The 26,916-nt window shown below is 41.3% G+C and overlaps 1 protein-coding gene across 1 annotated transcript in view; it reads right to left on the bottom strand.

The window, feature by feature from the left end:
- Nucleotides 1–1,186: 1,186 nt before the first annotated feature.
- WNT7A (Wnt family member 7A) overlaps nucleotides 1,187–26,916 on the bottom strand; it is a 103,573-nt gene continuing 77,843 nt past the window's right edge. Inside the window, exon 4 of the mRNA XM_059688291.1 lies at nucleotides 1,187–2,228. Coding sequence (XP_059544274.1) covers nucleotides 1,749–2,228 — 480 coding nt within the window. The 3' untranslated portion in view covers nucleotides 1,187–1,748. The remainder of the gene's footprint in view (nucleotides 2,229–26,916) is intronic.

The following is a 26,916-nucleotide window of genomic DNA, read 5'->3' as shown; positions in this document are numbered from 1 at the left end:
TGGGGCTGTGATCTCAGAGGTACCTGTGGGCATAGAGTTCAGAAGTGCCATCTCTTTGTGACTCAACACAATTGCCAAAGATCCCTATAGTTTGACTCAACACCATCAGCCCTGCCCTGCAAGCAGAGATACACAGGCACACACCCACATGTATACACAACCCCGAATCTTTCAGGCACACAGATGGAGAGAAACAGAGATAGTTGGGTACACACAGGAGCACACAAGAGACACCTGAAAGCACAAAGTCACATGACTGTCCCAAGACTCCCTAAAGCTGCAGCGCACACACACACACACACACACACACACACACACACACGGATGCAGAACACCCACGGCCTACTTAAGGAAAGCTTTCCAAGTACAGAGGCACTGGAAGAAGGGGGACCCAGGGCAGAGAGGCCTCGTGCATCCCTCTCTCTGACAGTCTACCCTGGGGCTGTGACATCCTGGAAACCCAGCTGCTCATGGGACCTCTCACCCCAGCTTTTTTGCCTTTTAGCTGAGGTCTATGCCTCACCCCTCTCCCCCAGGGCACTCAGCAATTCAGGAGCATTCTGGTGAGGAGTTCCCTGAGCTGGCTTCTGCCAAGTGGCCGTGACCAAGTCCCTGTGTTGGTCCCAATGCACACTCCTGCCCACCAAATGGCTAATCATGAGGTCACTGCTCAGTGACCTTGCTCTTAAAGCCTGAACTTAAAAGGCTGAGACTGGAGGTCTAATTCCTTTCCCAGGTAATACCAATGACACGACAGCCCAGGCATCCATGGCTACTTTTGCCCATTTGATCAACAGAACTTGAAAACCCAGTTGTGTGAGGGTCCTCTGACTCCACACCCAGGCCTTTCCCCTCCTTACCACAGAGCAAGTCCTGGAATTAAGAAGCCCAGGTGACGGAATGATACAGCCAGATGCAAAATAAATAAAATGTTCATATAAAAATAGTCTCTTACAAAACATTCTCTCCTATCCAGTGGCTCACTTTCCAAAAGATGAAAATTGCTGGGTGCTTTTATTACTATCTTTCTTCTTTCTATTTATTCCAAACTGGATTTTTCTAATGGTGAAGTGTGAGTTGGGGAGGACTAAAGGATGGGAAATGTATTGTGAAAAACATCTCCAAACTTGGATCAGCTTAAATATATATATATATATATATATATATATATATATATATATATATATATATATATATGACATCTGCTCTGTACTTAAACATCTAGTGCCGGGGATACTTGGAGAATCAACTAGTAGAAATATCTGCATAAAGAATAATTATGTACAGTTCTAGTTTGTTCCTTGTCCCAGTGACAAAATCTTCCTGCAAAGAAAGCAATCAGTCCACTTTGCAGAAAACGGATCCCAATGAGGTGGAAGGATTCTTTTTAATTAAATAAATTAATATTATTTTTAAAATCAAAATTGTTAAATATTGCTATGATGAGGCCCAAGGATCCAGAGTTCCTGCTGTGCAAGGCTCTGCTGCAGCGAGGAGGCCCGGGCAGTGTCTGGGGTAGGGCAGAGCAGGCTGGGAATGGACTAGAATGCTTAGGGGCTCTGGAGAGCCCTTTCCCCAAAGTGTCTGCAGGAAACTGCGCAGGTGCCTCCACAGCAGGAAAGACAAGCTCAGCATTCCTGCAGTTCCCTATGGAGATCTGGGAAGTGACCTGCAGGGTAAGTGCAGCTGGACACTGGTCCTCCCCACAGTGGACCTGACTTGAGGGCGCATGCAGTGTGGTCTTGGGCTCACTTGCACGTGTACACCTCGGTGTGCTCGCTGCAGGTGTTGCACTTGACATAGCAGCACCAGTGGAATTTGCAGTTACACTGCCACACCCGTGCGTACTGGTGAGTGTTGTAGCCACGGCCGCAGCACATGAGGTCACAGCCACTGGCCTGGCGGGCTGTCTTGTTGCAGATGCGGCCCTGCGTGCCCACGCTGCCCGTCACTGGGTCCTCCTCACAGTAGTTGGGTGACTTCTCGATATACACCAGGTCTGTGTCCATGGGCTTGCGGTATGACAGTGGCTTCTTGATCTTCAGGAAGGTGGGCCGCTTGTTGCGGCTGGCGCGCACAGGCTCCACATGTACAGCCTCGTTGTACTTGTCCTTGAGCACGTAGCCCAGTTCTCTGAACTGTGGCAGCGTGGTCCAGCAGGTCTTGGTGGTGCAGGAACCTGACACACCGTGGCACTTACACTCCAGCTTCATGTTCTCCTCCAGGATCTGCAGGAGTGGGCGGGGAAGAGCACAACGCAGGTCATTGCACGCAGGACCCAGCCCAGCCTGGCCCACCCGTGCCCCAACTAGCTGGGTTTGGTTTTTGTTTTTTCTTTTGGTGCAGGAAACTCAGGCCTGGATTCAAATTCCTCTCATCTCCAGCCCTTGTGCTGTGCCTTCCACCTGGAACTAACTTGCCTTCCTTGCTTCCCAACTCCTGTGCGGTCTGTATATGCGCTTAGATCAGTTCAGGCCAGTCCAGAACACACATAGGTTCTCTTTGGCCTGCCCATGTTTAAAATGGTTTGTGAACCAACATTTAAAAACCAGGAATATTTAAAAGGCAGACTCCCATGTGCATTTATTTTGTTTTGTTTTCTTTTGTTTTTGGCAAACAGAAACTGCATCTGGCAACTCCGGGGTGATAGTCAAATTATTTAATAAGTGGTGCTGACTTCCTGGCACAGAATCTGGCAAGAAATGCCGGCTGTAGTCCTGCTGTGTCCTGGCTCACCACAACCTCTGCCAGCCTTGTCATATGGCAATAATACTTGGAGCTATACCAGCAGCTGTCTGCCTCATGAGTTGGTATGCTTCAATTTGAAATAGTCCTCACTGCTCCCTATTACCTACCTGACCTTAAGTTATGGTTTTTCAGAGATCAACTGCTCTGATCACCTATGACACCTGCCAGACACCATGGACATATAAGTTTGGAAACCCATTGCTCTGATTGAAGCTTCCTTGACATCTATCCCTGGTTCCCAGGCTGGATGCTGTCGCCCTTTCTGAGTTCCCAAGGCCCCTTGGGCTTCCACCATCACAGCATGAGAGGCAGTACTGTATGGGGTGGGAGTTGGGGAGGAGCACAGATTCTGGACCCTGGGCTTAAGTCCCAGATCTAACATGAACCTGCTGTGTGTCCTTGGGCAACTTACTTTAAATCTCTGTACTGCAGTTTCACCATATGTAGATGGGAATAATAATAAATAGTAATTTATTATAATCATGCAATGAAATACTAGGTAATAGTGAAAAAGAATGAACTACTAATACAATAAGAACAAATCTTCTAGATGTAATGTTGTGTGAAAAAAGTTGGACACTAAAAAGAACATAATATAGGATTCCATTGTTGTGAAGTTCAAAGGCAAAATTAATGGCTGGTTTTCATTTAATCTTTATTTATCTACATAGGCAGTAGGCTAGAGATGGCCCATAGGCCATATTTTGCTGACCCCAGCTTTGGAATATCCTAGCAGTAAGAGGAGACATCATTTACCAAAGCCCCCATAGCACAGGGTATTTAGGTTGTTTTCAGTTGCTGTTTTTTACTTTTTCTTTCCTTCCTTCCCTCCCTTCTTTCCTTCTTTTTAACTCTATGTAATGTGGAAACAAGTATATTTGGAACTGAAACTTCTCTTCCTTCCTCATCATCTTTGGCCTGATGTCATCCTAATAGACAAGTATTAAGCTGCTACTGTATAGCAGGCCCTGGGATGGGGATGTATTAGTGAGCATAGTTTCTGGGTCATAGTGTGTCATATTCCTAGTTCTTCATCCAGATTGTCAAAATACTTTTTCTTGTTACACAGTGAAAGAATAAGTGAATAAGTAAATGAACATTTATTAATCACTTATACACATGCTTCTATATATAGCATCTTATTTCACTTCATCCGGTTAGTATGATTCCATCTACAGGGAAAAATAGGCTCAGCTGACTCCTAGAGCAGGCATTCTGGTGTTTGAGGCATTCAGAGGCAGGGTCTTATTGCTGAGGGGTGTGAATGTTTTCCCTGCTGCTCACTTGCTATTTGCCCTTGGGGTTGTCACACCCCATCTCCGAGGCTCAGTTGCCTTCACTGAAACATGGAGCAAATGCAATTTTATCTTTTCTAACAAAAATCAGAATGCTATAACAAAATCAGACATTCAAAAAGTAATTGTTAGTTTTGCCTCTGGGCCTGGGACTATGCGGGTGCTGGGGACACAGAGATTTGTCACCTAGAATGGACCTGTATTCAGGGTCCACCCAGCACTAATTGTTCAGCTTCCAGGAGGAGGTGACCAATACTTGGTCAATATACTCAACAGGAAGGGAAGATTACCTGTGTTTTGACTAGAGTACCTATAATCAAACAAGTCAGCAATGTTGTAAGCATCCAGAATGTTCAGGGACAGAGATCCTGGCTGGTTGAGTCTCTGGTATCAGGACACCTAGTGAGATAGAGCACATACTATGTGCCAGCACCCTCATACGACCTTCACACACTTGGAGCTGCTAGATGAGTAGCCACCTAAATAACATAGATGTCCCTCTGTATCATCAGTGAGAAGAGAGTTCCCACAGGCCAGCCCACCTTGGCCTGAAAAGTGGGAAAGAGCGAGGCTCAGAGGTGTGATGCATGTGGACCCAGGAACAGGCAGGTGTTCCTGAGACATGACGGCCTGGATGACTGAGATTTTAGTGCGGTCAGAGACTTGAACAAGAGATGCTGGAAGATGTTCAGAATGAATTCTGACACTTCTGAGTGTGGGTGAGGCTGCAGGATCCCTAGAACTCACACAAACTGAATGCAAACACAGCAGCCTGAGAAAGCTGAAGAGTGCAAGCAGCAGAGCCTGGGGAAACCTGCTCATGTGGAGGGGAAAGAGGCTCCAGGATGCTCAGAGCAGCAGTATTTATGATAATTCCAAACGGGGCACCATCTGGATGTCCATCCGTCATAGTAGGAAGGATGAACTGAGGCATGTATACTCAACAGGACACAATAGGGCAGTGATGGCGAACCTTTTGAGCTTGGCGTGTCAGCATTTTGAAAAACCCTAACTTAACTCTGGTGCCGTGTCACATATAGAATTTTTTTTGATATTTGCAACCATAGTAAAACAAAGATTTATATTTTTTATATTTATTTTATATATTTAAATGCCATTTAACAAAGAAAAATCAACCAAAAAAATGAGTTCGCATGTCACCTCTGACACACGTGTCATAGGTTCGCCATCACTGCAATAGGGCAATGACAGTGAACAACTACAGCCAGCCACACAAACAGAGGTCAACCTCAGAAACACAGTAGGGAAGGAAAGAAGTAATTGAAAGATTTCCACAGAATTGTTTTATCTTTATCAGTTCAAAAGTTGGCAAAACTGCCCAGCTGTTGTGGCTTAGTGGTTGAGCATCGACCTATGAACCAGGAGGTCACGGTTTGATTCCTAGTCTGGGCACATGCCTGGGTTGCTGGCTTGGTCCCCGGCGGGGGACATGCAGAAGGCAACAGATAGATGATTCTCGCTCATCATTGATGTTTCTATTGTTTCTATCTCTCTCTCCCTCTCCCTTCCCCTCTGAAATCAATATATATATATATATATATATATATATATATATATATATATATATATATATATATTTAAATGTTGGCAAAACTGGATTGTATTCTTCAGGGCACACAGAGAGGGGACGCATGAAAAGTAAAGAGATGAGGGACACAAATACCAAAAGTGCTTGTCTCTGGAGTTGGAGGCAAGGGGCTGTAGTTTATGAGGTCACCCAGGCATCATCTGGGGTTCTGGTAATGTTCTGTTCCTAGATATGGGTGCTTTATCATTATTCTTTTAAATAAACGGTCTCTGTGCTTTTTTTTCATGTAAGCTATATCTTGCAACTTATAAAAAATGTAATGGGTACAATGGCCAATAAGCATGTGGAAAGATGCTCAGCATCACTAATCATCAGGAAAATGCAAAACCAAACCAAAATATCTATCAACTAATGAGTACAGTGTGGTCTTTCCATAAATGGAATGTTATTCAGCCACAAAAAGAATGAAGTACTGACACCTGCTACTATATGGATGGAACTTGAAAACACTAAACTAAGTGATAGAAGCCAGTCAGAAAGTTTGCATGATTGCATTTGTATGGCATGTCCAGAATAGGCAGGTTTATAAAGACAGATGGCAGATTAGTGGTGTGGGAGCAGTTTGGGGAAATGTGGAGTGATTGTTAAAGGGAATAAGTTTCTTTCTGAGGTAGTGAAAATATTCTGAAATTGACTGTGGTGATGGTTGCACAAACCTGAGAATATCTTTTTAACTGCATAGCTAAAATGAGTACATTGCATATTATGTGAATTATAATGCAATAAAGTTGTTTTTTTTAAAAAAAAAAGTTGCAAAAGAAAGCCAGCGGGGAGCAGCCAGCTCAGCCGCGAAGACCGCACCATCTTGAGTGGCTGATATCGGAAGCGTATACATCCAGAGACCCTGTAACCATGGCATCCAGGGATCATCTCAAGCAGCGCGACTACGTGGACTCAAACAAGCCTTGCTCCTCCTCATGTAAAACAGAGAGATAACTACATAACCAAACACCTGGAGAAAGTGATCATGAGGAGACTAAGAAACAGTCCGCATACGAAAGAAAAACAGGCATCACCAGAAAAGGAAGTAAACGAAATGGAGGCAATGGAGGCAAGCAACCTGTCAGAGAAAGAATTCAGAGAAATGGTCATAAGGTGGATGAAAAGAATGGAAGACAAATTCAACAATATGTGTAAGAACCAAGAGGAAATGAAGAAGAACCAAGAAGAAATGAAAAATAACATCACTGCTATGAAGAACTCACTAGAAAGCATCAACAGTAGACTAGAAGAAGCAGACGACCACATCAGTGAGCTAGAAGAGGAGGTAGGAAAAAATACCCAAGCATAGCAGCTTCTAGAAAAAAAAATTTTAAAGCAGGAGGAGAGCCTAAGAGAACTTTGGAAATGAAACAACATCCGCACAATAGGGGTGCCAGAAGGAGAGGAAATGAAGCGAGGAATAGAAAACCTGTTTTAAAAAATAATGACAGAAAACTTCCCTGATATAGGAAAGAAAAAACTCACACAAATCCAAGAAGCTCACAGAGTCCCAAACAAAATGAACCCCAAAATACCGATGCCAAGACACATTATAATTAAATTGGCAAACACCAATGACAAAGCAAGAATCTTAAAAGCGGCCAGAGAGAGACAGAGAGTTACCTACAAAGGATCCCCCATCAGATTATCAAATGATTTCTCAACAGAAACACATCAGGCAAGAAGGGAATGGAATGAAATATACAAAGTCATGCTAAGGAAGGGTCTGAATCCAAGAATACTGTACCCAGCAAGGCTATCAATCAAAATTGAGGGTGAAATCAGGAGCTTCACAGACAAAAAAGGACTATGGGAGTTTATTACCACCAAACCAGCAATGCAAGAAATGCTAAAGGGTCTGCTGTAAAAAGAAAAAATAGGAAATGAAGAAGGTACACAGGGGTAAAGAATAAAAATGGCGACAAACAAGTACCTATCAATAATAACTTTAAATGTAAATGGATTAAATGCCCCAATCAAAAGACATAGGGTTACTGAGAGGATAAGAAAACATGACCCATATATCTGCTGTCAACAGGAAACCCACCTCAGAAAAAAAGACGCACAGAGACTGATGGTGAAGGGATGGAAAAAGGTTTTTCAGGTGAATGGAAATGAAAAAAAAGTTGGGGTAGCAATATTTAAATCTGACCAATTAGATCTCAAAGAGAAGGACATAAAAAGAGATAAGGAAGGCCACTTCATAATACTAAAGGGAACAATCCAACAAGAAGAAATAACTCTGGTAAACTTATACGCACCCAATATAGGAGTACCCAAATACATAAGAAAACGTCTGGAGGAGATCAAGGGAGAGATTGACAGCAATACAATCATAATAAGGGACTTTAATACCCGACTATCACCATTGGACAAATCCTCTAAACAAAAAAACCAGTAAAAACATCAATCCTAAGTGACTCACTATATCAGATGGAATTAATTGACATCTTCAGAACATTTCACCCCAAAGCCACAGAATATACATTCTTCTCAAGTGCACGTGGGTCATTTTCAAAGATAGACCCTATATTGGGTCACAGGCAAAGTCTCTTCAAATTCAAGAAGATTGAAATCATATCAAGTATCTTCTCAGACCACAATGGCATAAAACTGGAAATCAACTACAATAAAAACAATCCAAAAAAATCAAACACATGGAAACTAAATAGCATGCTATTAAACAATGACTGGGTTACCAGAGAGATCAAAGAAGAAATAAAAAAACATCATGGCAACAAACGACAATGAAAACAAAACAATCCAAAACCTGTGGGACAGAGCGAAAGCAGTCTTGAGAGGGAAGTTCATAGCTCTAAAAGCCTACTGCAAAACAAACAAACAAACAAACAAACAAAAAACTACAAAAAATGGTAATAAACTACCTAATCCTACAACTAAAAGAATTAGAAAGAGAGCAACAAGAAAAGCCTAGTGTAAGCAGAAGGAAAGAAATAATAAAGATCAGAAAGGAGATAAACGACATAGAGACAAAAAAAACAATACAAAAAATCAACAAAACCAAGAGCTGGTTCATTGAAAGGATAAACAAGATTGATGAGCCTCTGGCCAGGCTCACCCAGAGGCAAAGAGAGAGGACCCAAATAAACAAAATCAGAAAGGAGAGAGGAGGAATAACAACAGACCCCACAGAAATACAAAGGATTGTTAAAAAATACTTTGAACAACTCTACTCCAACAAACTAGACAACCTGGAGGAAATGGACATATTCCTAGAAAAATACAACCCTCCAAAACTTAATAAGGAAGAATCTAAAAATCTCAATAGGCCAATAACTATGGAAGAAAGTGAAGCAGTCATAAAAAAGCTCCCAGCAAACAAATGCCCAAGGCCAGATGGCTTCACAGGGGAGTGTTACCAAACATTCAAGGAAGAACTAAAACCTATCCTCCTCAGACTATTCCAAAAAATTCAAGAGGAAGGAACACTTCCAAGCTCATTCTATGAAGCCAGCATCACCCTAACACCAAAACCAGATAAAGACAACACAATGAAAGAGAATTACAGGCCAATATCCTTCATGAACGTAGATGCCAAAATCCTCAACAAAATCCTAGCAAATCGGATCCAGCAGTACATCAGGAAGATCATACACCATGACCTAGTAGGATTTATCCCGGGGATGCAAGGATGGTACAATATCCACAAATCAATAAACGTGCTACATCACATAAACAAATTGAAAGAAAAAAAACACATAGTCATATCAATTGATGCAGGAAAAGCATTTGACAAATTCCAACACCCTTTCTTGATAAAAACTCTCAGCAAAGTGGGAATAGAAGGATCATACCTCAACATAATAAAAGCCATATATGACAAACCCACAGCCAACATCATACTCAATGGGCAAAAACTAAAACCATTTCCCCTAAGAACAGGAACAAAACACGGATGCCCACTCTCAGCACTCCTGTTCGACATAGTCCTGGAAGTGTTAGCCATTGCAATTCGGCAAGAAGAAGAAATAAAAGGCATCCAAATTGGAAATGAAGAAGTAAAACTGTCCTTATTTTCAGATGACATGATATTGTACATAAGAAACCCTAAAGACTCCATCAAAAAACTATTAGACTTAATAAATGAATTCAGCAATGTAGCAGGATACAAAATTAATGTCAAGAAATCTATAGCATTTCTATACACCAATAGTGAACTTACAGAAAGAGAGACTAAAAAAACAATCCCATTTACCGTCACACCAAAAATTTAAGATACCTAGGAATAACCCTAACTAAAGAGGTAAAAGACCTTTACTCAGAAAACTACAGGATGTTGAAAAAAGAGATAGAGGAAGACATAAACAGATGGAAAAACATACCATGTACATGGATTGGTATAAGCAACATCATTAAAATGTCCATGCTACCCAAAGCAATTTATAAATTCAACGCACTTCCCATTAAAATACCAACAGCATATTTCACAGACCTAGAATGAACTCTCCAAAAATTCATCTGGAATAAAAAAAGACCCCGAATAGCTGCAGCAATCCTGAAAAAGAACAAAGTAGGTGGGATCTCAATACCAGATATCAAGTTGTATTACAAAGCCACTGTTCTCAAAACTGCCTGGTACTGGCACAAGAATAGGCATATAGATCAATGGAATAGAATAGAGAGCCCAGAAATCGGCCCGAACCAATATGCTCAATTAATATTTGACAAAGGAGGCAAGAACATACAATGGAGCCAAGATAGTCTCCTCAACAAATGGTGTTGGGAAAATTGGACAGATATATGCAAGAAAATGGAACTAGAACACCAACTTACACCATACACAAAAATAAACTCAAAATGGATAAAAGACTTAAATGTACGACAGGAAACCATAAAAATTCTAGAAGAATCCAAAGGCAACAAAATCTCAGACATATGCCGAAGCAATTTCTTCACTGATACAGCTCCTACGGCACTTGAAACTAAAGAAAAAATGAACAAATGGGACTACATCAAAATAAAAAGCTTCTGCACAGCAAAAGAAACCATCAACAAAACAACGAGAAAACCCACTGTGTGGGAAAACATATTTGCCAATGTCATATCTGACAAGGGCCTAATCTCCAAAATTTATAGGGAACTCATACAACTTAACAAAAGGAAGATAAACAATCCAATCAAAAAATGGGCAAAGGACCTAAATAGACACCTTTCAAAAGAGGACATTCAGAAAGCCAAGAGACATATGAAAACATGCTCAAAGTCACTAATCATCCGAGAGATGCAAATCAAAACAACAATGAGGTACCATCTCACACCTGTCAGACTGGCTATCATCAACAAATCAACAAACGACAAGTGCTGGAGAGGATGTGGAGAAAAAGGAACACTCGTGCACTGCTGGTGGGAATGCAGACTGGTGCAGCCACTATGGAAGACAGTATGGAGTTTCCTTAAAAAACTAAAAATGGAACTCCCATTTGACCCTGTGATCCCACTTCTACGAATATATCCCAAGAAACCAGAAACACCAATCAGAAAAGATATATGCACCCCTATGTTCATAGCAGCACAATTCACCATAGCTAAGATCTGGAAACAGCCTAAGTGCCCATCAGTAGATGAATGGATTAGAAAACTGTGGTACATCTACATGATGGAATACTATGCTGCTGTAAAAAAGAAGGAACTCTTACCATTTGAAAGAGCATGGATGGAAATGGAGAGCATTATGCTAAGTGAAATAAGCCAGTCAATGAAAGAAAAATACCGCATGATCTCACTCATTTATGGATAATAAGGACATTATGAACTGATGAACAAAAGTAGATACAGAGGCAGAGCTGCCTCGAACAAACTGTCAAACTACAGAGGGAAGGCTGGGGACTGTAGGGGGGCAGAAGGCAGAGGGTAAGAGAGCAGCCGAAGGACTTCTATGCATGCATATAAGCATAACCAATGGACATAAGACACTGCGGGGTAGGGGAGGCCAGGGGATTGTCAAGGGAGGGGGGGAAAAAAGGAGACATATGTAATACTCTTTGTAATACTTTAAGCAATAAAACAATTTTTTAAAAAAAGAAAAAAAAGAACAAAGTAGTTGGGAATCTCAATACCTGATATCAAGCTGTATTACAAAGCCACTGTTCTCAAAACTGCCTGGCACTGGCACAAGAACAGGCATATAGATCAATGGAATACAATAGAGAGCCCAGAAATCAACCTGAACCAATATACTCAATTAATATTTGACAAAGGAGGCAAGAACATACAATGGAGTCAAGACAGTCTCTTCAATAAATGGTATTGAGAAAAGTGGACAGATATATGCAAAAAAATTGAAACTAGACCACCAACTTACACCATACACAAAATAAACTCAAAATGGATAAAGGACTTAAATATAAGACAGGAAATCATAAAAATACTAGAGGAATCCAAAGGCAACAAAATCTCAGACATATGCTGAAGCAATTTCTTCACCGATACAGTTCCTAGGGCATTGGAAACTAAAGAGAAAATAAACAAAGGGACTACATCAAAATAAAAAGCTTCTGTACAGCAAAAGAAACCATCAACAAAACAACAAGAAAGCCCACTGCATGCGTGAACATATTGGCCAATGTTATCACTGATAAGGGTTTAATCTACATTTATAGGGAACTCATACAACTTAACAAAAGGAAGATAAACAATCCAATCAAAAAATGGGCAAAGGACCTAAATAGACACCTTTCAAAAGAGGACATTCAGAAAGCCAAGAGACATATGAAAACATGCTCAAAGTCACTAATCATCTGAGCGATGCAAATCAAAACAACAATGAGGTACCATCTCACACCTGTCAGAATGGCTATCATCAACAAATCAACAAATGACAAGTACTGGTGAGGATGCGGAGAAAAGGGAACACTCATGCACTGCTGTTGGGAATGCAGACTGGTGCAGCCACTATGGAAGACAGTATGGAGTTTCCTCAAAAAGTTAAAAATGGAACTCCCGCCCTAGCCAGTTTGGCTCAGTGGATAGAGTGTCGGCCTGCAGACTGGACGGTCCCAGGTTCGATTCCGGTCAAGGGCATGTACCTTGGTTGCAGACACATCCCTAGTAGGGGGTGTGCAGGAGGAAGCTGATCGATGTTTCTCTCTCATCCATGTTTCTAACTCTCTATCTCTCTCCCTTCCCCTCTGTAAAAAGTCAATAAAATATATATTTTAAAAAATGGAACTCCCATTTGACCTAGTGATCCCACTTCTAGGAATATATATCCCAAGAAACCAGAAATACCAATCAGAAAGGATATATGCATCCCTATGTTCATAGCAGCACAATTTACCATAGCAAAGATCTGGAAACAGCCTAAGTGCCCATCAGCAGATGAGTGGATTTGAAAACTGTGGTACATCTACACAATGGAATACTATGCTGCTTTAAAAAGGAAGGAATTCTTACCATTTGCAACAGCATGGATGGAACTGTAGAGCATTATGCTAAGTGAAATAAGCCAGTCAATGAAAGAAAAATACCACATGATCTCACTCATTCATGGATAATAAGGACATTATAAACTGATGAACAAAAATAGATACAGAGGCAGAGCAGCCCTGAACATACTTTTAAACTACAGCAGGAAGGCTGAGGAGAGTTGGGGGGCGGGGGGGGGGGGCGGGGTAAGAGATCAACTGAAGGACTTGTATGCATGCATATAAGCATAACCAATGGACATAAGACACTGTGGGGTAGGGGAGGCCGGGGGATTGTCAAGGGAGGGGGAAAAAAAAAGGAGACATATGTAATACTCTTTGTAATACTTTAAGCAATAAAATAAATAAATAAATAAATAAATAAATAAATAAATAAATAAATAAATAAATAAAAGAAAGCCAGCTCATTCCTTGGCAGGGGGCCTTCCACACTTGCAAACAAACAAACAAACAAAAAAGTTGCTCGAAGCATGGGCTGTATTTGCCTATGTATGATGCTGGAAGCCAACTCTAGCATGTCATAATTGCAAGACTTTTATCAAAAGGTTGATGGAACTTGGAGACTCAACAAGGGCTGAGTCACATATGTTGTCACCTGTTGGGAATGGCTGATGGCATTTCCCCAAACCTAAAGAGGATACATTAAATTGATTGTTTGCTGCCAGACAGCTCAGGGCATCTTAATCTACATGTTATTGCCTCCTACTGGCCAAACACCTGAACAGTCATAGGCTAATTCTCCCCAATCTGACAATGGACTCTGTATACAAAACCCTAACCCTTTGAAGTGTATATCTCTGCCTCACCTCAGGACAATTTGTGTTAATAAAAAGCATGGGGTCCTGAGAAGAGGAGATCTTAGTTTCCTTTAAACTAGGCTCCTCTGACCCACAAATGCTTTTCAAAATTATGCTTCCTCTCTGGACTATATAATCTCCACACAGCCCCTTCTCCAGATCTCCTGAACCCTTCTTAATGCTGGAACAAGAACCCCGGCAGTGTGATACCAAATGTTTCCATTGAGGTGGACCCTGGGCATTGAGCCCCAGTGCCAGAGGCCAGGCTCCTGGGTTGGGCTGGGTGCAGTTGCCTCCCACACCATCTGCACCAGCTCCCTTGTGAGGCCCCCTGAACATTGCCTCCCTCTTCCTCTGTGGCTGCCTCAGGCTGTGGTGACATTTGTGTGGGCCCCTAATCAGATGATACCAGCCCATTAACCCTGAAAACTCTGCATTTTGAGAGCCTCAGCGATCGCATTATGTCTGAATTAAGCTGGGAATAACCACAGCTCTCCTGGCCAGGACTGGTCACCTAGATGGAAATTAAGGACAGGCAGCAAGCCCTCACCCTAAGGCAGGGGACAATAGCAGAGGAAGTGTGTCTTGGACAAAGATAATTCTTTGCACATTCTTTTCCCACCCTCTGAGGCCAGGCTGGCTACCAGCTTCTGAGCTTTCCAGGGGGACTTCCAGGAATCCCTTTGTGCTTGAAGACTCTGGGTTGTGGGTCGGCTGCCAGGCAGCTGAAGGGTCTGTAGGCTCTAAATGACTCTGCTCCACACACCTTCCCAGTTCCTGGCACATGGTGGGTTCTCTTATGAAATGCCCAAATGTTAATTCACTAACAGGGTGCATTCCAGCTCTTTCACAACTGCATTTCCAGCCCCAACAACCACCAGGGCACCAACCCTGCATTGCTGGATGGGGGAAGTCGGGAGGAACCAGGGGAGGAGCCGTGGTGGAGGAGAGGGGACTTGGAACTGTTGGTATGAATTATTGTCAATATTTTATGTCCCTGGCTGCACTACTGGGTCCCAACTTAAAGACTAGTGACATGAGACTGCGTGGGGTCTACTATGTCACCACCCTGTGGTGCAGAGATGCCTCAGTGAAAAAAGGAAAAGAAATGAGAAAAGATTGAGGCCCGGATGTCTGGCTCAGCAAGCTCTGAGCCCACATAGTTCTCCTGCCTCTCACCTCTATGGTGGTTTGGGGTCAGATGACATGATGAGGGGCTGTCTTCCCATCCCACCTCCAGTTCCATCCACAGGCCCCACTCATTTTCACTTGTCCCTAGTGCAGGTCTGGGGACTGACCTTCACAGGAACTGAGGGGACAAACTGAGAAACTACTATATGCTGGCATCATGTAAGGATTGGATTGGAGACTCAGCAAAGGAAAGAGAGACAGACCTGAGAGGACATGCTATGGGGTTTAGGGGAACAAATAACTGCTTCAAATAATAAAATAAGTGAGAAGAAGAAAATGGGATAGGAGTTGCAGTTGGAGAGTGAGGAAGGAGGTGGGCAGACTACATGACCTTGATGAGAGAAGACAACCTCTCTGAGGTGACACTGAGCAGAGGGCAGCCTGCAAGAGGAGGCCAGCATGTGGCAGCACAGACTCATTCTCATTTTGTCTCTACTTGAGGGACACGGGGCAAAGAGCCTGAGGCTTCTGGAGGGCCAAGGCCATGTGGCTAGAGCAGTGATGGCGAACCTTTTGAGCTTGGAGTGTCAGCATTTTGAAAAACCCCAACTTAACTCTGGTGCCGTGTCATATATAGAAATTTTTTGATATTTGCAACCATAGTAAAACAAAGGCTTATATTTTGATGTTTATTTTATATATTTAAATTCCATTTAACAAAGAAAAATCAACCAAAAAAATGAGTTTGCATGTCACCTCTGACACGCATGTCATAGGTTCGCCATGACTGGGGTAAGCGAGGTGCCAAAGTGGCATAGGCGTAGCTTCCATCCTACAGACTCCACAGACTGTGCTAAGGAGGTAGGATTTTTTCATATTGAGTTTTGTAAAAGAACTTTATTTTTTAAAAGTTTTATATTTACAGAAAAAATGTGAAGAGAGTTTCCATGCACCCTAATACCTTAAATTAGTATGGTAAATGTTACAATTAATGAGTTAATATTAATATGTTATTATTAACTGAAGTTGATACTTTATTCAGATTTCCCTGGTTTATACCTACTGTCCTTTTTGTGTTCCACAATCCTAACTAGGTCACCACATGACCTTTAGTCATCCTGTCTCCTTATGCTAGAAGATGAGATTTTACTATGAGTAGACAGGGAAACCAATGGAACAGGATTTATGACATTTAAAAGACCTTGCATTGGTTGTAACAGATGGACCACTCTTGTGCAGAGAGAGTATATGTGTGGAGGGGGAGACAGGTGATATATGAAAACTCCTTATACCTTCTGCTCAATTTTGCCGTGAATCTACAACTACTCTGAAAAATAAAGTTTATTAAAAACAAGATCTCAGCAGAAAAGCTAGATGTAGGGACTGTCTCCAGAGGTGAGACTTGGCTGACTCTGATGTTGATTGGCTGGGTGCCTTCCCTGGGCCTTGGTTTCCCCATTTGAACTCAAGAGTTTGAACTAGATGATTTCCAAGGCTACTCTGACTCTCTGATACTCTTAGCCTTGTATCCATGCTGCTTTTTAACCTCTACAAAGCATTTCTAGCACTTTGACAGAATTAAATTTTCTTAAACCTTCAGAGAGAAAGGAAGGGACCCAGGTTCAGAGTATGCAGAACCTCCTTCTTATGTCTTTCCAGACCACTCCCCACACTTTCCCCTCCCGCTCTATGCTCCCAGAGGCCAGACTGTAGGGCTGCACCAATGAGCTTGCTTGCCCAAGGACTCTAACCATTCCTAAAGGTGATAGATTGGGCCCAGGACATTTGGGTTGTGGGATGGTTTGATTGCAGCTGGGTCACTTCCAGGTGGGTCTGGCCAATGAAAAGCACTGGAGGGAGCTGAGAGGGCAGGAGGAAAGTCCTGGTCGTTACTCCTCCTGCTCATCTCCACTGGCCCCCAGATGGCTGCATTCCCTAAAAAGGTCACAGCTCCTGCATAGAAGTCCTCTTAGTACAGGCCCTGGGATTCTAGCAGTCCAACCTCCTGAAACTTTAAGCCTAAGAAATAATGGTTCCTCACTGTTCACAAAGTCATGGTGCTGCACCATCCATTTTGGATCCTTTAACATTGTCCTTTGTTTTATTAGCAATCTCTCCTTTTAAAAAACACAACTTGGAGATTAAAAATTATGGCAGAGTAAGTGGATACTGCACGGACACACTCTCAGGACCAAACTGGAATTACGATTAAAATACAGAAAAACTTTTTGAATAATCAACTGAAGACTTGCTGGAGAGAACCCTGATAACTGAGGACAGAGATTGGAGAACACATAGAGACTGGTAGGAGGGGCAGAGGTATGAAAGGGCACCCACAGATAGCAACTAAAGTTCTGGAGAGATATCTCAGCTGTGGGAGGTTGCCATTGAGAATACTGGGGTCTAATCCCCAAGTTGGGCCTCCCAGAAGAGAGCACCAGAACTGAGAAGGGTGCCCACATAACATCTTACTGTGAAAAACAGAAGAGTTCCTGTCTGCCTGGGAGAGATAACTGGAAATGCAGGCACCCTCTTAAAGAACCAACACAAAAAATTCCCTGTGGATCCACTCACCTTGTGCTCCAGCAGAGGGAGGGCAGAGTGGACTGGAGCTGTGTGAGCAGAAGCCATGGTTGGGGTCTCTGGGGTTAGAGCTTAGAAAGCAGACACCCCATTTCCTGTACTAAGTCATTCCCTCATACTGAGAAGGTCATTTTTCTCACACAGACTAGGCAGTTTTGCCTGGGGGAACACAGTTGACCCACCATATTAGAAAACACTTTGTCCCACAGAGTAGAGTTTCTGAAGACCATTAAAAGAATGAGAATAACAGTTAGCCTCTAGGGAGGCAATTGCCCCACCCTGTTGGGAAAAACTCTTACCATACCTGTGGATGATTGCCTGAGGGCTACTCAAGACTAAATCTAATCAGTCTTCAAGCAGAGGCAGTCTCTGGAGGCTTTGAGTCTTTGTTTGATCAAATTAGTCAGAAACAGCATTTGACACTGTCCTGCACTAGAGATTGTGAGGCATAGCAGAACTACCTAATACATAGTCACAAACCCAAATAGGCACCCAAAATGAGAAGACAAAGAAACAACCCCCAAATGAAAGAACAAGAGAATTCCACAAGAAGAAGAGATAAATGAAATGGAGCTAAGAAATTTAACTGATATAGAGTTCAGAATAATGATGGTAAAGATGCTCAACAGCATGAGAAAAGATATAGTAACTATGAAAAAAGAAATAAAGAATGACATAGCACAAATAAAGAACACATTGGAAGGAATACAAAGCAGATTAGGGGAAGTCGAGGATGGGATCAGTGAATTAGAAGACAGAGTAGAAAAAATCAATCAGACAACCAAAAAGAAGAGACAATTAAAAAACAGCTTAAAGGGAGCTGTGGGACAACATGAAACATAGTGATATTTGCATAATAGGTGTGACAAAAGAGGCAGAAAGGGAGAAAGGGATAGAGAACATGTTTTAAGAAATAATGGCAGAAAACTTCCTTAACATAGTGAAGGAAAAAGTCACAAAAGTTCAGGAGGCACAGAGAGCCCCAAGCAAGAACCCAAACAGGCCCATACCCAGACACATCATAATTAAAATGCCAAAAATTAAAGACAGAGAAAAACTTAAAGGCAGCAAGAGAAAAGCAAACTGTTACCTATAAAGGAGCTCCCATAAGGCTGACATCTGATTTCTCATCAGAAACTCTACAGCCAGAAGGGGATGGCAAGAAGTACTCAAGATAATGGAAAGCAAGGATCTGAAACTAAGACTACTATATCCAGCAAGAGGCTATCATTCAAAATAAATAGTGAAATAAAGAGCCTCCCAGATTTAAAAAAAAAAAAAAAAAAAAAGGTCTAAAGGAGGTCATCACCACCAAGCCAGCATTATAAGAAATGCTAAAGGGACTGCTGTAATGAGAAGAAGAAATAGAGAGAGAAACCTAGAAATACAGAATTAAATTGGCAATAAATAAGTACCTATCAATAATAACCTTAAGTGTAAATAGATTAAATGCTCCAATCAAAAGACATAGGGTAGCTAAATGGGTAAGAAAACATGACCCAACTACGGTATATGCTTTCTACAAGAGACCCACCTCAGAACAAAAGACTCAGAGACGATGAGAGTGAAGGGATGAAAAAATATTTTCCATGCAAATGGAAAAGAAAAAGAAAAAGCTGGAGAAGCAATACTTATATCTGACAAAATAGACTTCAAAATGAAGACCATCACAAGAGACAGCAAAGGTAACTACATAATACTAAAGGTATTGGTCCAAGAGGATATAACCCTCCTAAACACATATGCATGCAATATAGGAGGTACTGAATATTATAAAAACTTTAAGAGGACTTTAAAAGAGACATAAGCAAAAATACAGGCATATTAGGGGACTTTAACACCCTACTAACTTCACTGGATAGATCTTCCAGACAAAAAATTAACAAGAAAATTAACAAAAAATTAAAGAACACATTGGATCAGATGGATTTAATTGACATTTATAAAAATTTCACTGCTAAGCTGTGGATTTTACATTCTTCTCAAGTCCTCATGGGTCATTCACAAAGATAGACCTCATGTTAGGACACAAAATAAGTCTCCACAAGTTCAAGAAGATTGAAGTCATATCAAGCATCTTCTCAGATCACAGTGGAATGAAATTAGAAATCAAATATAGTAAAAACACCCCAAAACATGGAAACTGGCATGTTATTAAATAATGAATGGGTTGCCAACAAGATAAAGAAAGAAATCAAAAACTTCCTGGAAACATCCAAAGATATAGAAGCATTTAACAGACCTTCAAGCCTCAGAGGGGAAGACAGGAGAAGGTGATGGTAAGAGATCAACCAAACGATCTTTATCCATGCATGTGAGCATGACCAAAGGACACAGGCAATAGGGGTGTGTGGGCATATGCTGGCGGGGGCAGGAGTAGGCTGGGAATAAGGAGACATATGTAAAACGTTCAACAATAAAGAATTTTTTAAAAATTTCTGGAAACAAATGAAAATGAACACACGACAACCCCAAATCTCTGGGGCACAGCAAAAGCGATCCTGAGTGGGAAGTTCATAGCACTACACAGGCTTACCTCAAAAACCAAGAAAAAAATAATACTAAACGATTTTACCCTACAATTTAAAGAACTAGAAAGAGAACAATAAGAAAAGCTCAGAGTAAGTAGAAAGAAGGAAATAATTAAGTTTAGCAGAAATAAATGACATAGAGACAAAAAACAATTTAAAAAAAATCAATGAACCCAAGAGCTTGTTCTTTGAAAGGATAAACAAGATTGATGACCATTAGCCAAAATCAAGAAACAAATAGAGAGGATCCAAATAAATAAAAATCAGAAAAGAAAGCTGAGAAGTAATCACTAACACCACAGAAATAAAAAGGATTATAAGAAAATACTATGGGAGACCGAAGATGGCGGTGATATAGGCAGACGCATCCCAGGTCGTGTCCCGGAGCAAATGGAGTGAGCAGCTGAAACTAGTAACACCCACACCGAATTGGCGAAATTGCTCAGCTGGTGAGACGGTTTGCAGCCGGGAAGAGCAGAATTCCCCTGGAAAGGTAAAAAAAAACCAGGGATTTGGGCAGGAAAGTTTGCCAGACCTCGGAGCCCAGAGGGTCGGAGGGAGACCGCGTGGCAGACAGCCGCGTCCCTTGGGACAGGCACAGCCCCTGACGGGGGAAAGGAGAACCACGGGATTCCTGGCGCCGCCAGGGAAATTGAGAGCTGGGTTCAGTGATCACGGAGGACTGAGCCTAAAGGGGGCAGCCTGAAGAGCTGACCTGACCATGCAGTCCCGGTAAGAGAAGAAGCTTACAGAAACCAAGCCTTCCCCGTTTCCGTGGCTGGCGTTTGTTTGTTTGTTTTCACTGAATCCTGTTCATGGGACATTTCGGATACAGACACTCACCTGTGCTGAAGTGAGGGCGAGTGTGCGGAGGAGTGGAATCTGGGGAGAGACTGGGGAGAGAGGGGGAGCCGGGAGAGGTGGCAGCAAATTGAGTGCTGAGACACCCCTGAGCCCAGGACTGGGGTAGCCATCCTCTCCAGAGAGTGAGACTCCTCCCCCCAGCCCCCAGGCAAGGAGCACAGCCACACCCAGATTCCACCCTGTACGAGATCAAGGATTAAAATAACCTTATCAGTCCCTGGGAGTTAACAGGGTCTGGCCTATAGAGGGATTTTCAATCCCAGCAACAACACAGCGCCGGTGACTAACTATTACGCAGTCAGCTCTGGGCAGTGAACTTCCACTGGACAGAGAGGCCCTATAGCCTCAGAGGCCAACCCCAGAACACTGCCACCCAGAGGCTGACCCACAAACTGACTCTTTGCTAAACACAAAATAAGGCAGTCTGGGAAATAAATGCGGCCTGCTTTAAAATAAGGACTGTGGTTTACAACACAGAGGAACAGTATATCGCAGGGAAACTCAACACTCTCCTGAATACCTGGCAGGTCTAAGGCGAGCCACACTGAAGAATAGAAGAACCAAAGGACCTTCACTACTGCAATTTTTTTTTTCTTTTTTCACCGTTTAACTAAGACACCAATTTTTTTCTTTTTTTTTTCTGTTCTTTTTTTTTCCTTCTTTTTCCATCGACTGATTTTACCCTTTTAATTACTACCTTCTTATTTTTAACCAGTATTATTACTGCTACCATTTTACCATTTTTTAAAGTGCCATTTTATTTTCTCTTTATTTTATTTTGGGATTAGTGTTCTCCATTCTATTTTCATCGTTATATTATTGGTTGTTTCTAGTTTGCATTCATATCCAGGGAACTGTTGCTGGAATTTGTTGGGATTAATGGCTGTTCTATAGGAGTATTCTCCTCATATAAAAAGTCTCTTCCCCTCTTCCACTTCATTCTCTCTTTTCGCTCTATTTTTTTTTCTTTTCTTTTCTTTTCTCACTTTTATTTTCCCCCCTCCTTTTTCCCAATTTTATTTTTGCACTCCTTTTTTTGGTCCCTACTTTTCTTTTCTTTTTTCTCTTTTCTCTTTTATCTTTTTCCCTTCCTTCTTCCTTATCCCCTAATTCTCTTAATTCGGGTGGTCACCTTTATTTGGGGTTATTAATATCGTGAATATATTTGTGTATAGTGCCTGGTACGTGGTGCCTTGTTGTGTTGTATTTTGTGCCTTTAAATCAATGCAGCAGATCCAAGCAACAGCAACCTCCTGAGCACCACATCCTCTGCTGAGGAACAGCAGCTGTACGTGAAACCTCACCCCACCAGCCAGAAGAGCCACCACAGCTGTGAACAGCACCCACCAGAGGAGCTGCTGCCAACTGAAGAGCAGCTGCTACCGCAACCACCCGAAGAGCAACCACAGACCAAGGAGTCACTGCCACCAAGGGAGCAACCACTGAACGACTCAATGTCTAGATATGTCAGTGAGATCAAACATGGGTAGACAAAGAAACCCCCAAAGGAAAGAGAAGGAGGACTCTCCAGAAAATCAGCTAAGTAATACAGAGGCATGCAACATGACAGAAAAAGAATTCAGAATAAGGGTCCTAGAGTGCATAAACCGGATGGAGGAAAAAATCGACAACCTCTGCAAGAAGCAAGAAGAAACAGATGAAAAAATCGACAACCTCTGCAAGAAGCAAGAAGAAACAGATGAAAAAATCAATAACATATTGAAGAAGCTAGAAGAAACAGATGATAAAATCAACAACTTAAGTAAGACCCAAGAAGAAATGAAGAGTGATGTAGCTGCAATGAAAAACTCCATTGAAAGTATCAACAGTAGACTAGGAGAAGTGGAGGACCGAATTAGTGAATTAGAAGACAAGGAAGCAAAACACACCCAAAATGTACTGCAATTGGAGAAAAAAATTAAAAGACAGGAGGAGAGCCTAAGGGAGCTTTGGGACAACATGAAACGAAACAACATACGAATAATAGGAGTACCAGAACAACAGAAGGATGAACAAGGATTAGAAAACCTATTAGAAGAAATAATATCAGAAAACTTCCCTGAGGTGGGGAAGAAAAAAGTCACACAAGCCCAGAGAGTCCCAAACAAAGTGAACCAGAAAAGACCAACACCAAGACACATCATAATCACCATGGCAAATGTTCAGGACAAAGAGAGAATCTTACAGGCTGCAAGAGAGAGACGGAAAGTTACATACAAGGGATCTCCCATTAGATTGTCAAATGATTTCTCAACAGAAACACATCAGGCCAGAAAAGAATGGACTGAAATTTACAAAGTGATGCAAAGCAAAGGACTGAATCCAAGAATACTCTATCCAGCAAGGCTATCATTCAAACTTGAAGGGGAAATAAGAAGCTTCACAGACAAAAAAAAGGCTAAGGGAGTTTATCACCACCAAGCCAGCAATGCAAGGAATGCTAAAGGGACTGGTGTAAAAAGAAGAAATAAAAAGCTCAGAAAGAAAACAGCCACACACAAAAAAGAAATGGCTACAAACAAGTACCTTTCAATAATAACTTTAAACGTAAACGGACTAAATGCTCCAACCAAAAGACATCGAGTGGCTGAATGGATAAAAAAACATGACCCATACATCTGCTGTCTACAAGAAACCCACCTCATTAGAAGGGACTCACACAGACTGAAAGTGAAAGGATGGAAAAATATCTTTCAGGCAAATGGAAAGGAAAAGAAAGCTGGGGTAGCAATACTTATATCGGACAAAATAGACCTCAAAGTGAAGGCCATAACAAGAGATAAGGAAGGCCACTTCATAATACTAAAGGGTTCAATACAACAAGAAGATATAACCCTGGCAAACATATATGCACCCAATGCAGGAGCACCCAAATTCATAAAAAAAACTCCTGGAAGATATCAAAGGAGAGATCGACAACAATACAATCATAGTAGGAGACTTTAATACACCACTGACAGCACTGGATAAGCCCTCTAAACAAACAATCAGAAAAGATACAGCAATCCTAAATGACTCACTAGATCAGATGGACTTAATAGACATCTTCAGAACACTTCACCCCAAAGCCAGGGAATATACATTCTACTCAAATGCTCATAAGACATATTCAAAAATAGACCATATATTGGGTCACAAGCAAAGTATCCCCAAATTCAAGAAGATTGAAATCATAAAAAGGGTCTTCGCAGACCACGACGGCATAATATTAGAAATAAACTACAATAAAAACAACCCAAAATACTCATACACCCGGAAGCTGAATAGCATGCTATTAAATATTGACTGGGTTACCAATGAGATCAAAGAAGAAATTAAAAACATCCTGGAAACTAATGACAATGAAAACACAACAATCCAAAACCTATGGGACACAATGAAAGCAGTCCTAAGAGGGAAGTTTATAGCTCTACAGGCCTATCTCAAAAAACAAGAAAAAATGGTAGTAAATCATCTAACTCTACAACTCAAAGAATTAGAAAGAGAGCAACAAGAAAACCCCAGAGTGAGCAGAAGGAAGGAGATAATAAAGCTTAGAACAGAAATAAATGACATAGAGACCAAAAAAACAATACAGAAAATCAATGAAACCAAGAGCTGGTTCTTTGAAAGGATAAACAAGATTGACAAACCTCTAGCCAGACTCACCAAGAAGCAGAGAGAGAGGACCCAAATAAACAAAATCAGAAACGATAGAGGCGAAATAACAACAGACCCCACAGAAATACAAATGATTGTTAAAAAATACTATGGACAACTCTACTCCAACAAACTACACAACCTGGAGGAAATGGACAAATTCCTAGAAAAATACAGCATTCCAAAACTCAATCAGGAAGAATCTAAAAATCTCAGCAGGCCAATAACCATGGAAGAAATTGAAGCAGTCATCAAAAACCTTCCATCAAACAAAAGCCCAGGACCATACGGCTTCACAGGGGAGTTTTACCAAACATTCAAGGAAGAACTAAAACCTATCCTCCTCAGACTACTACAAAAAATTCAAGAGGAAGGAACACTTCCAAGCTCATTCTATGAAGCCAGCATCACCCTAATCACAAAACCAGATAAAGACAATACAATGAAAGAGAATTACAGGCCAATATCCCTCATGAACATAGATGCCAAAATCCTCAACAAAATCTTAGCAAATCGGATCCAGCAGTACATCAGAAAGATCATACACCATGACCAAGTAGGATTTATCCCAGGGATGCAAGGATGGTACAATATCCGCAAATCAATAAACGTGATACATCACATAAACAAATTGAAAGAAAAAAACCACATTGTCTTATCAATTGATGCAGAAAAAGCATTTGACAAAATTCAACACCCATTTTTGATAAAAACTCTCAGCAAGGTGGGAGTAGAAGGATCATACCTCAACATAATAAAAGCCATATATGACAGGCCCACAGCCAACATCATACTCAATGGACAAAAACTAACACCATTTCCCCTAAGAACAGGAACAAGACAGGGATGCCCCCTCTCACCACTCCTGTTCAACATAGTACTGGAAGTGTTAGCCATTGCAATTCGGCAAGAAGAAGAAATAAAAGGCATCCAAATTGGAAAAGAGGAAGTAAAACTGTCCTTATTTGCAGACGACATGAAATTATACATACAAAACCCTAGAGATTCCATCAAAAAGCTACTAGACTTAATACATGAATTTGGCAATGTAGCAGGATACAAAATTAACCCCAAGAAATCTGAGGCATTTCTATACACCAATAATGAACTTTCAAAAAGAGAGATTATAAAAACAATCCCATTTACCATTGCACCAAAAAATTAAGCTACCTAGGAATAAACTTAACTAAAGAGGTAAAAGACCTCTACTCAGAAAACTACAGGACGTTGAAAAAAGATATAGAGGAAGACATAAACAGATGGAAGAACATACCGTGTTCATGGATTGGTAGAATCAACATCATTAAAATGTCCATACTACCCAAAGCAATCTATAAATTCAACGCACTTCCCATTAAAATACCAACAGCATACTTCAGAGATCTAGAACGAACTTTCCAAAAATTCATCTGGAATAATAAAAGACCCCAAATAGCTGCAGCAATCCTGAAAAAGAACAAAGTAGGTGGGATCTCAATACCAGATATCAAGTTGTATTACAAAGCCACTGTTCTCAAAACTGCCTGGTACTGGCACAAGAATAGGCATATAGATCAATGGAATAGAATAGAGAGCCCAGAAATCGGCCCGAACCAATATGCTCAATTAATATTTGACAAAGGAGGCAAGAACATACAATGGAGCCAAGATAGTCTCCTCAACAAATGGTGTTGGGAAAATTGGACAGATATATGCAAGAAAATGGAACTAGAACACCAACTTACACCATACACAAAAATAAACTCAAAATGGATAAAAGACTTAAATGTACGACAGGAAACCATAAAAATTCTAGAAGAATCCAAAGGCAACAAAATCTCAGACATATGCCGAAGCAATTTCTTCACTGATACAGCTCCTACGGCACTTGAAACTAAAGAAAAAATGAACAAATGGGACTACATCAAAATAAAAAGCTTCTGCACAGCAAAAGAAACCATCAACAAAACAACGAGAAAACCCACTGTGTGGGAAAACATATTTGCCAATGTCATATCTGATAAGGGCCTAATCTCCAAAATTTATAGGGAACTCATACAACTTAACAAAAGGAAGATAAACAATCCAATCAAAAAATGGGCAAAGGACCTAAATAGACACCTTTCAAAAGAGGACATTCAGAAAGCCAAGAGACATATGAAAACATGCTCAAAGTCACTAATCATCCGAGAGATGCAAATCAAAACAACAATGAGGTACCATCTCACACCGGTCAGACTGGCTATCATCAACAAATCAACAAACGACAAGTGCTGGAGAGGATGTGGAGAAAAAGGTACACTTGTGCACTGC

The sequence above is a fragment of the Myotis daubentonii genome, chromosome 3, assembly GCF_963259705.1.
Source record: "Myotis daubentonii chromosome 3, mMyoDau2.1, whole genome shotgun sequence".
Lineage (NCBI taxonomy): Eukaryota > Metazoa > Chordata > Mammalia > Chiroptera > Vespertilionidae > Myotis > Myotis daubentonii.
This window is presented reverse-complemented; position numbering and strand designations above follow the sequence as displayed.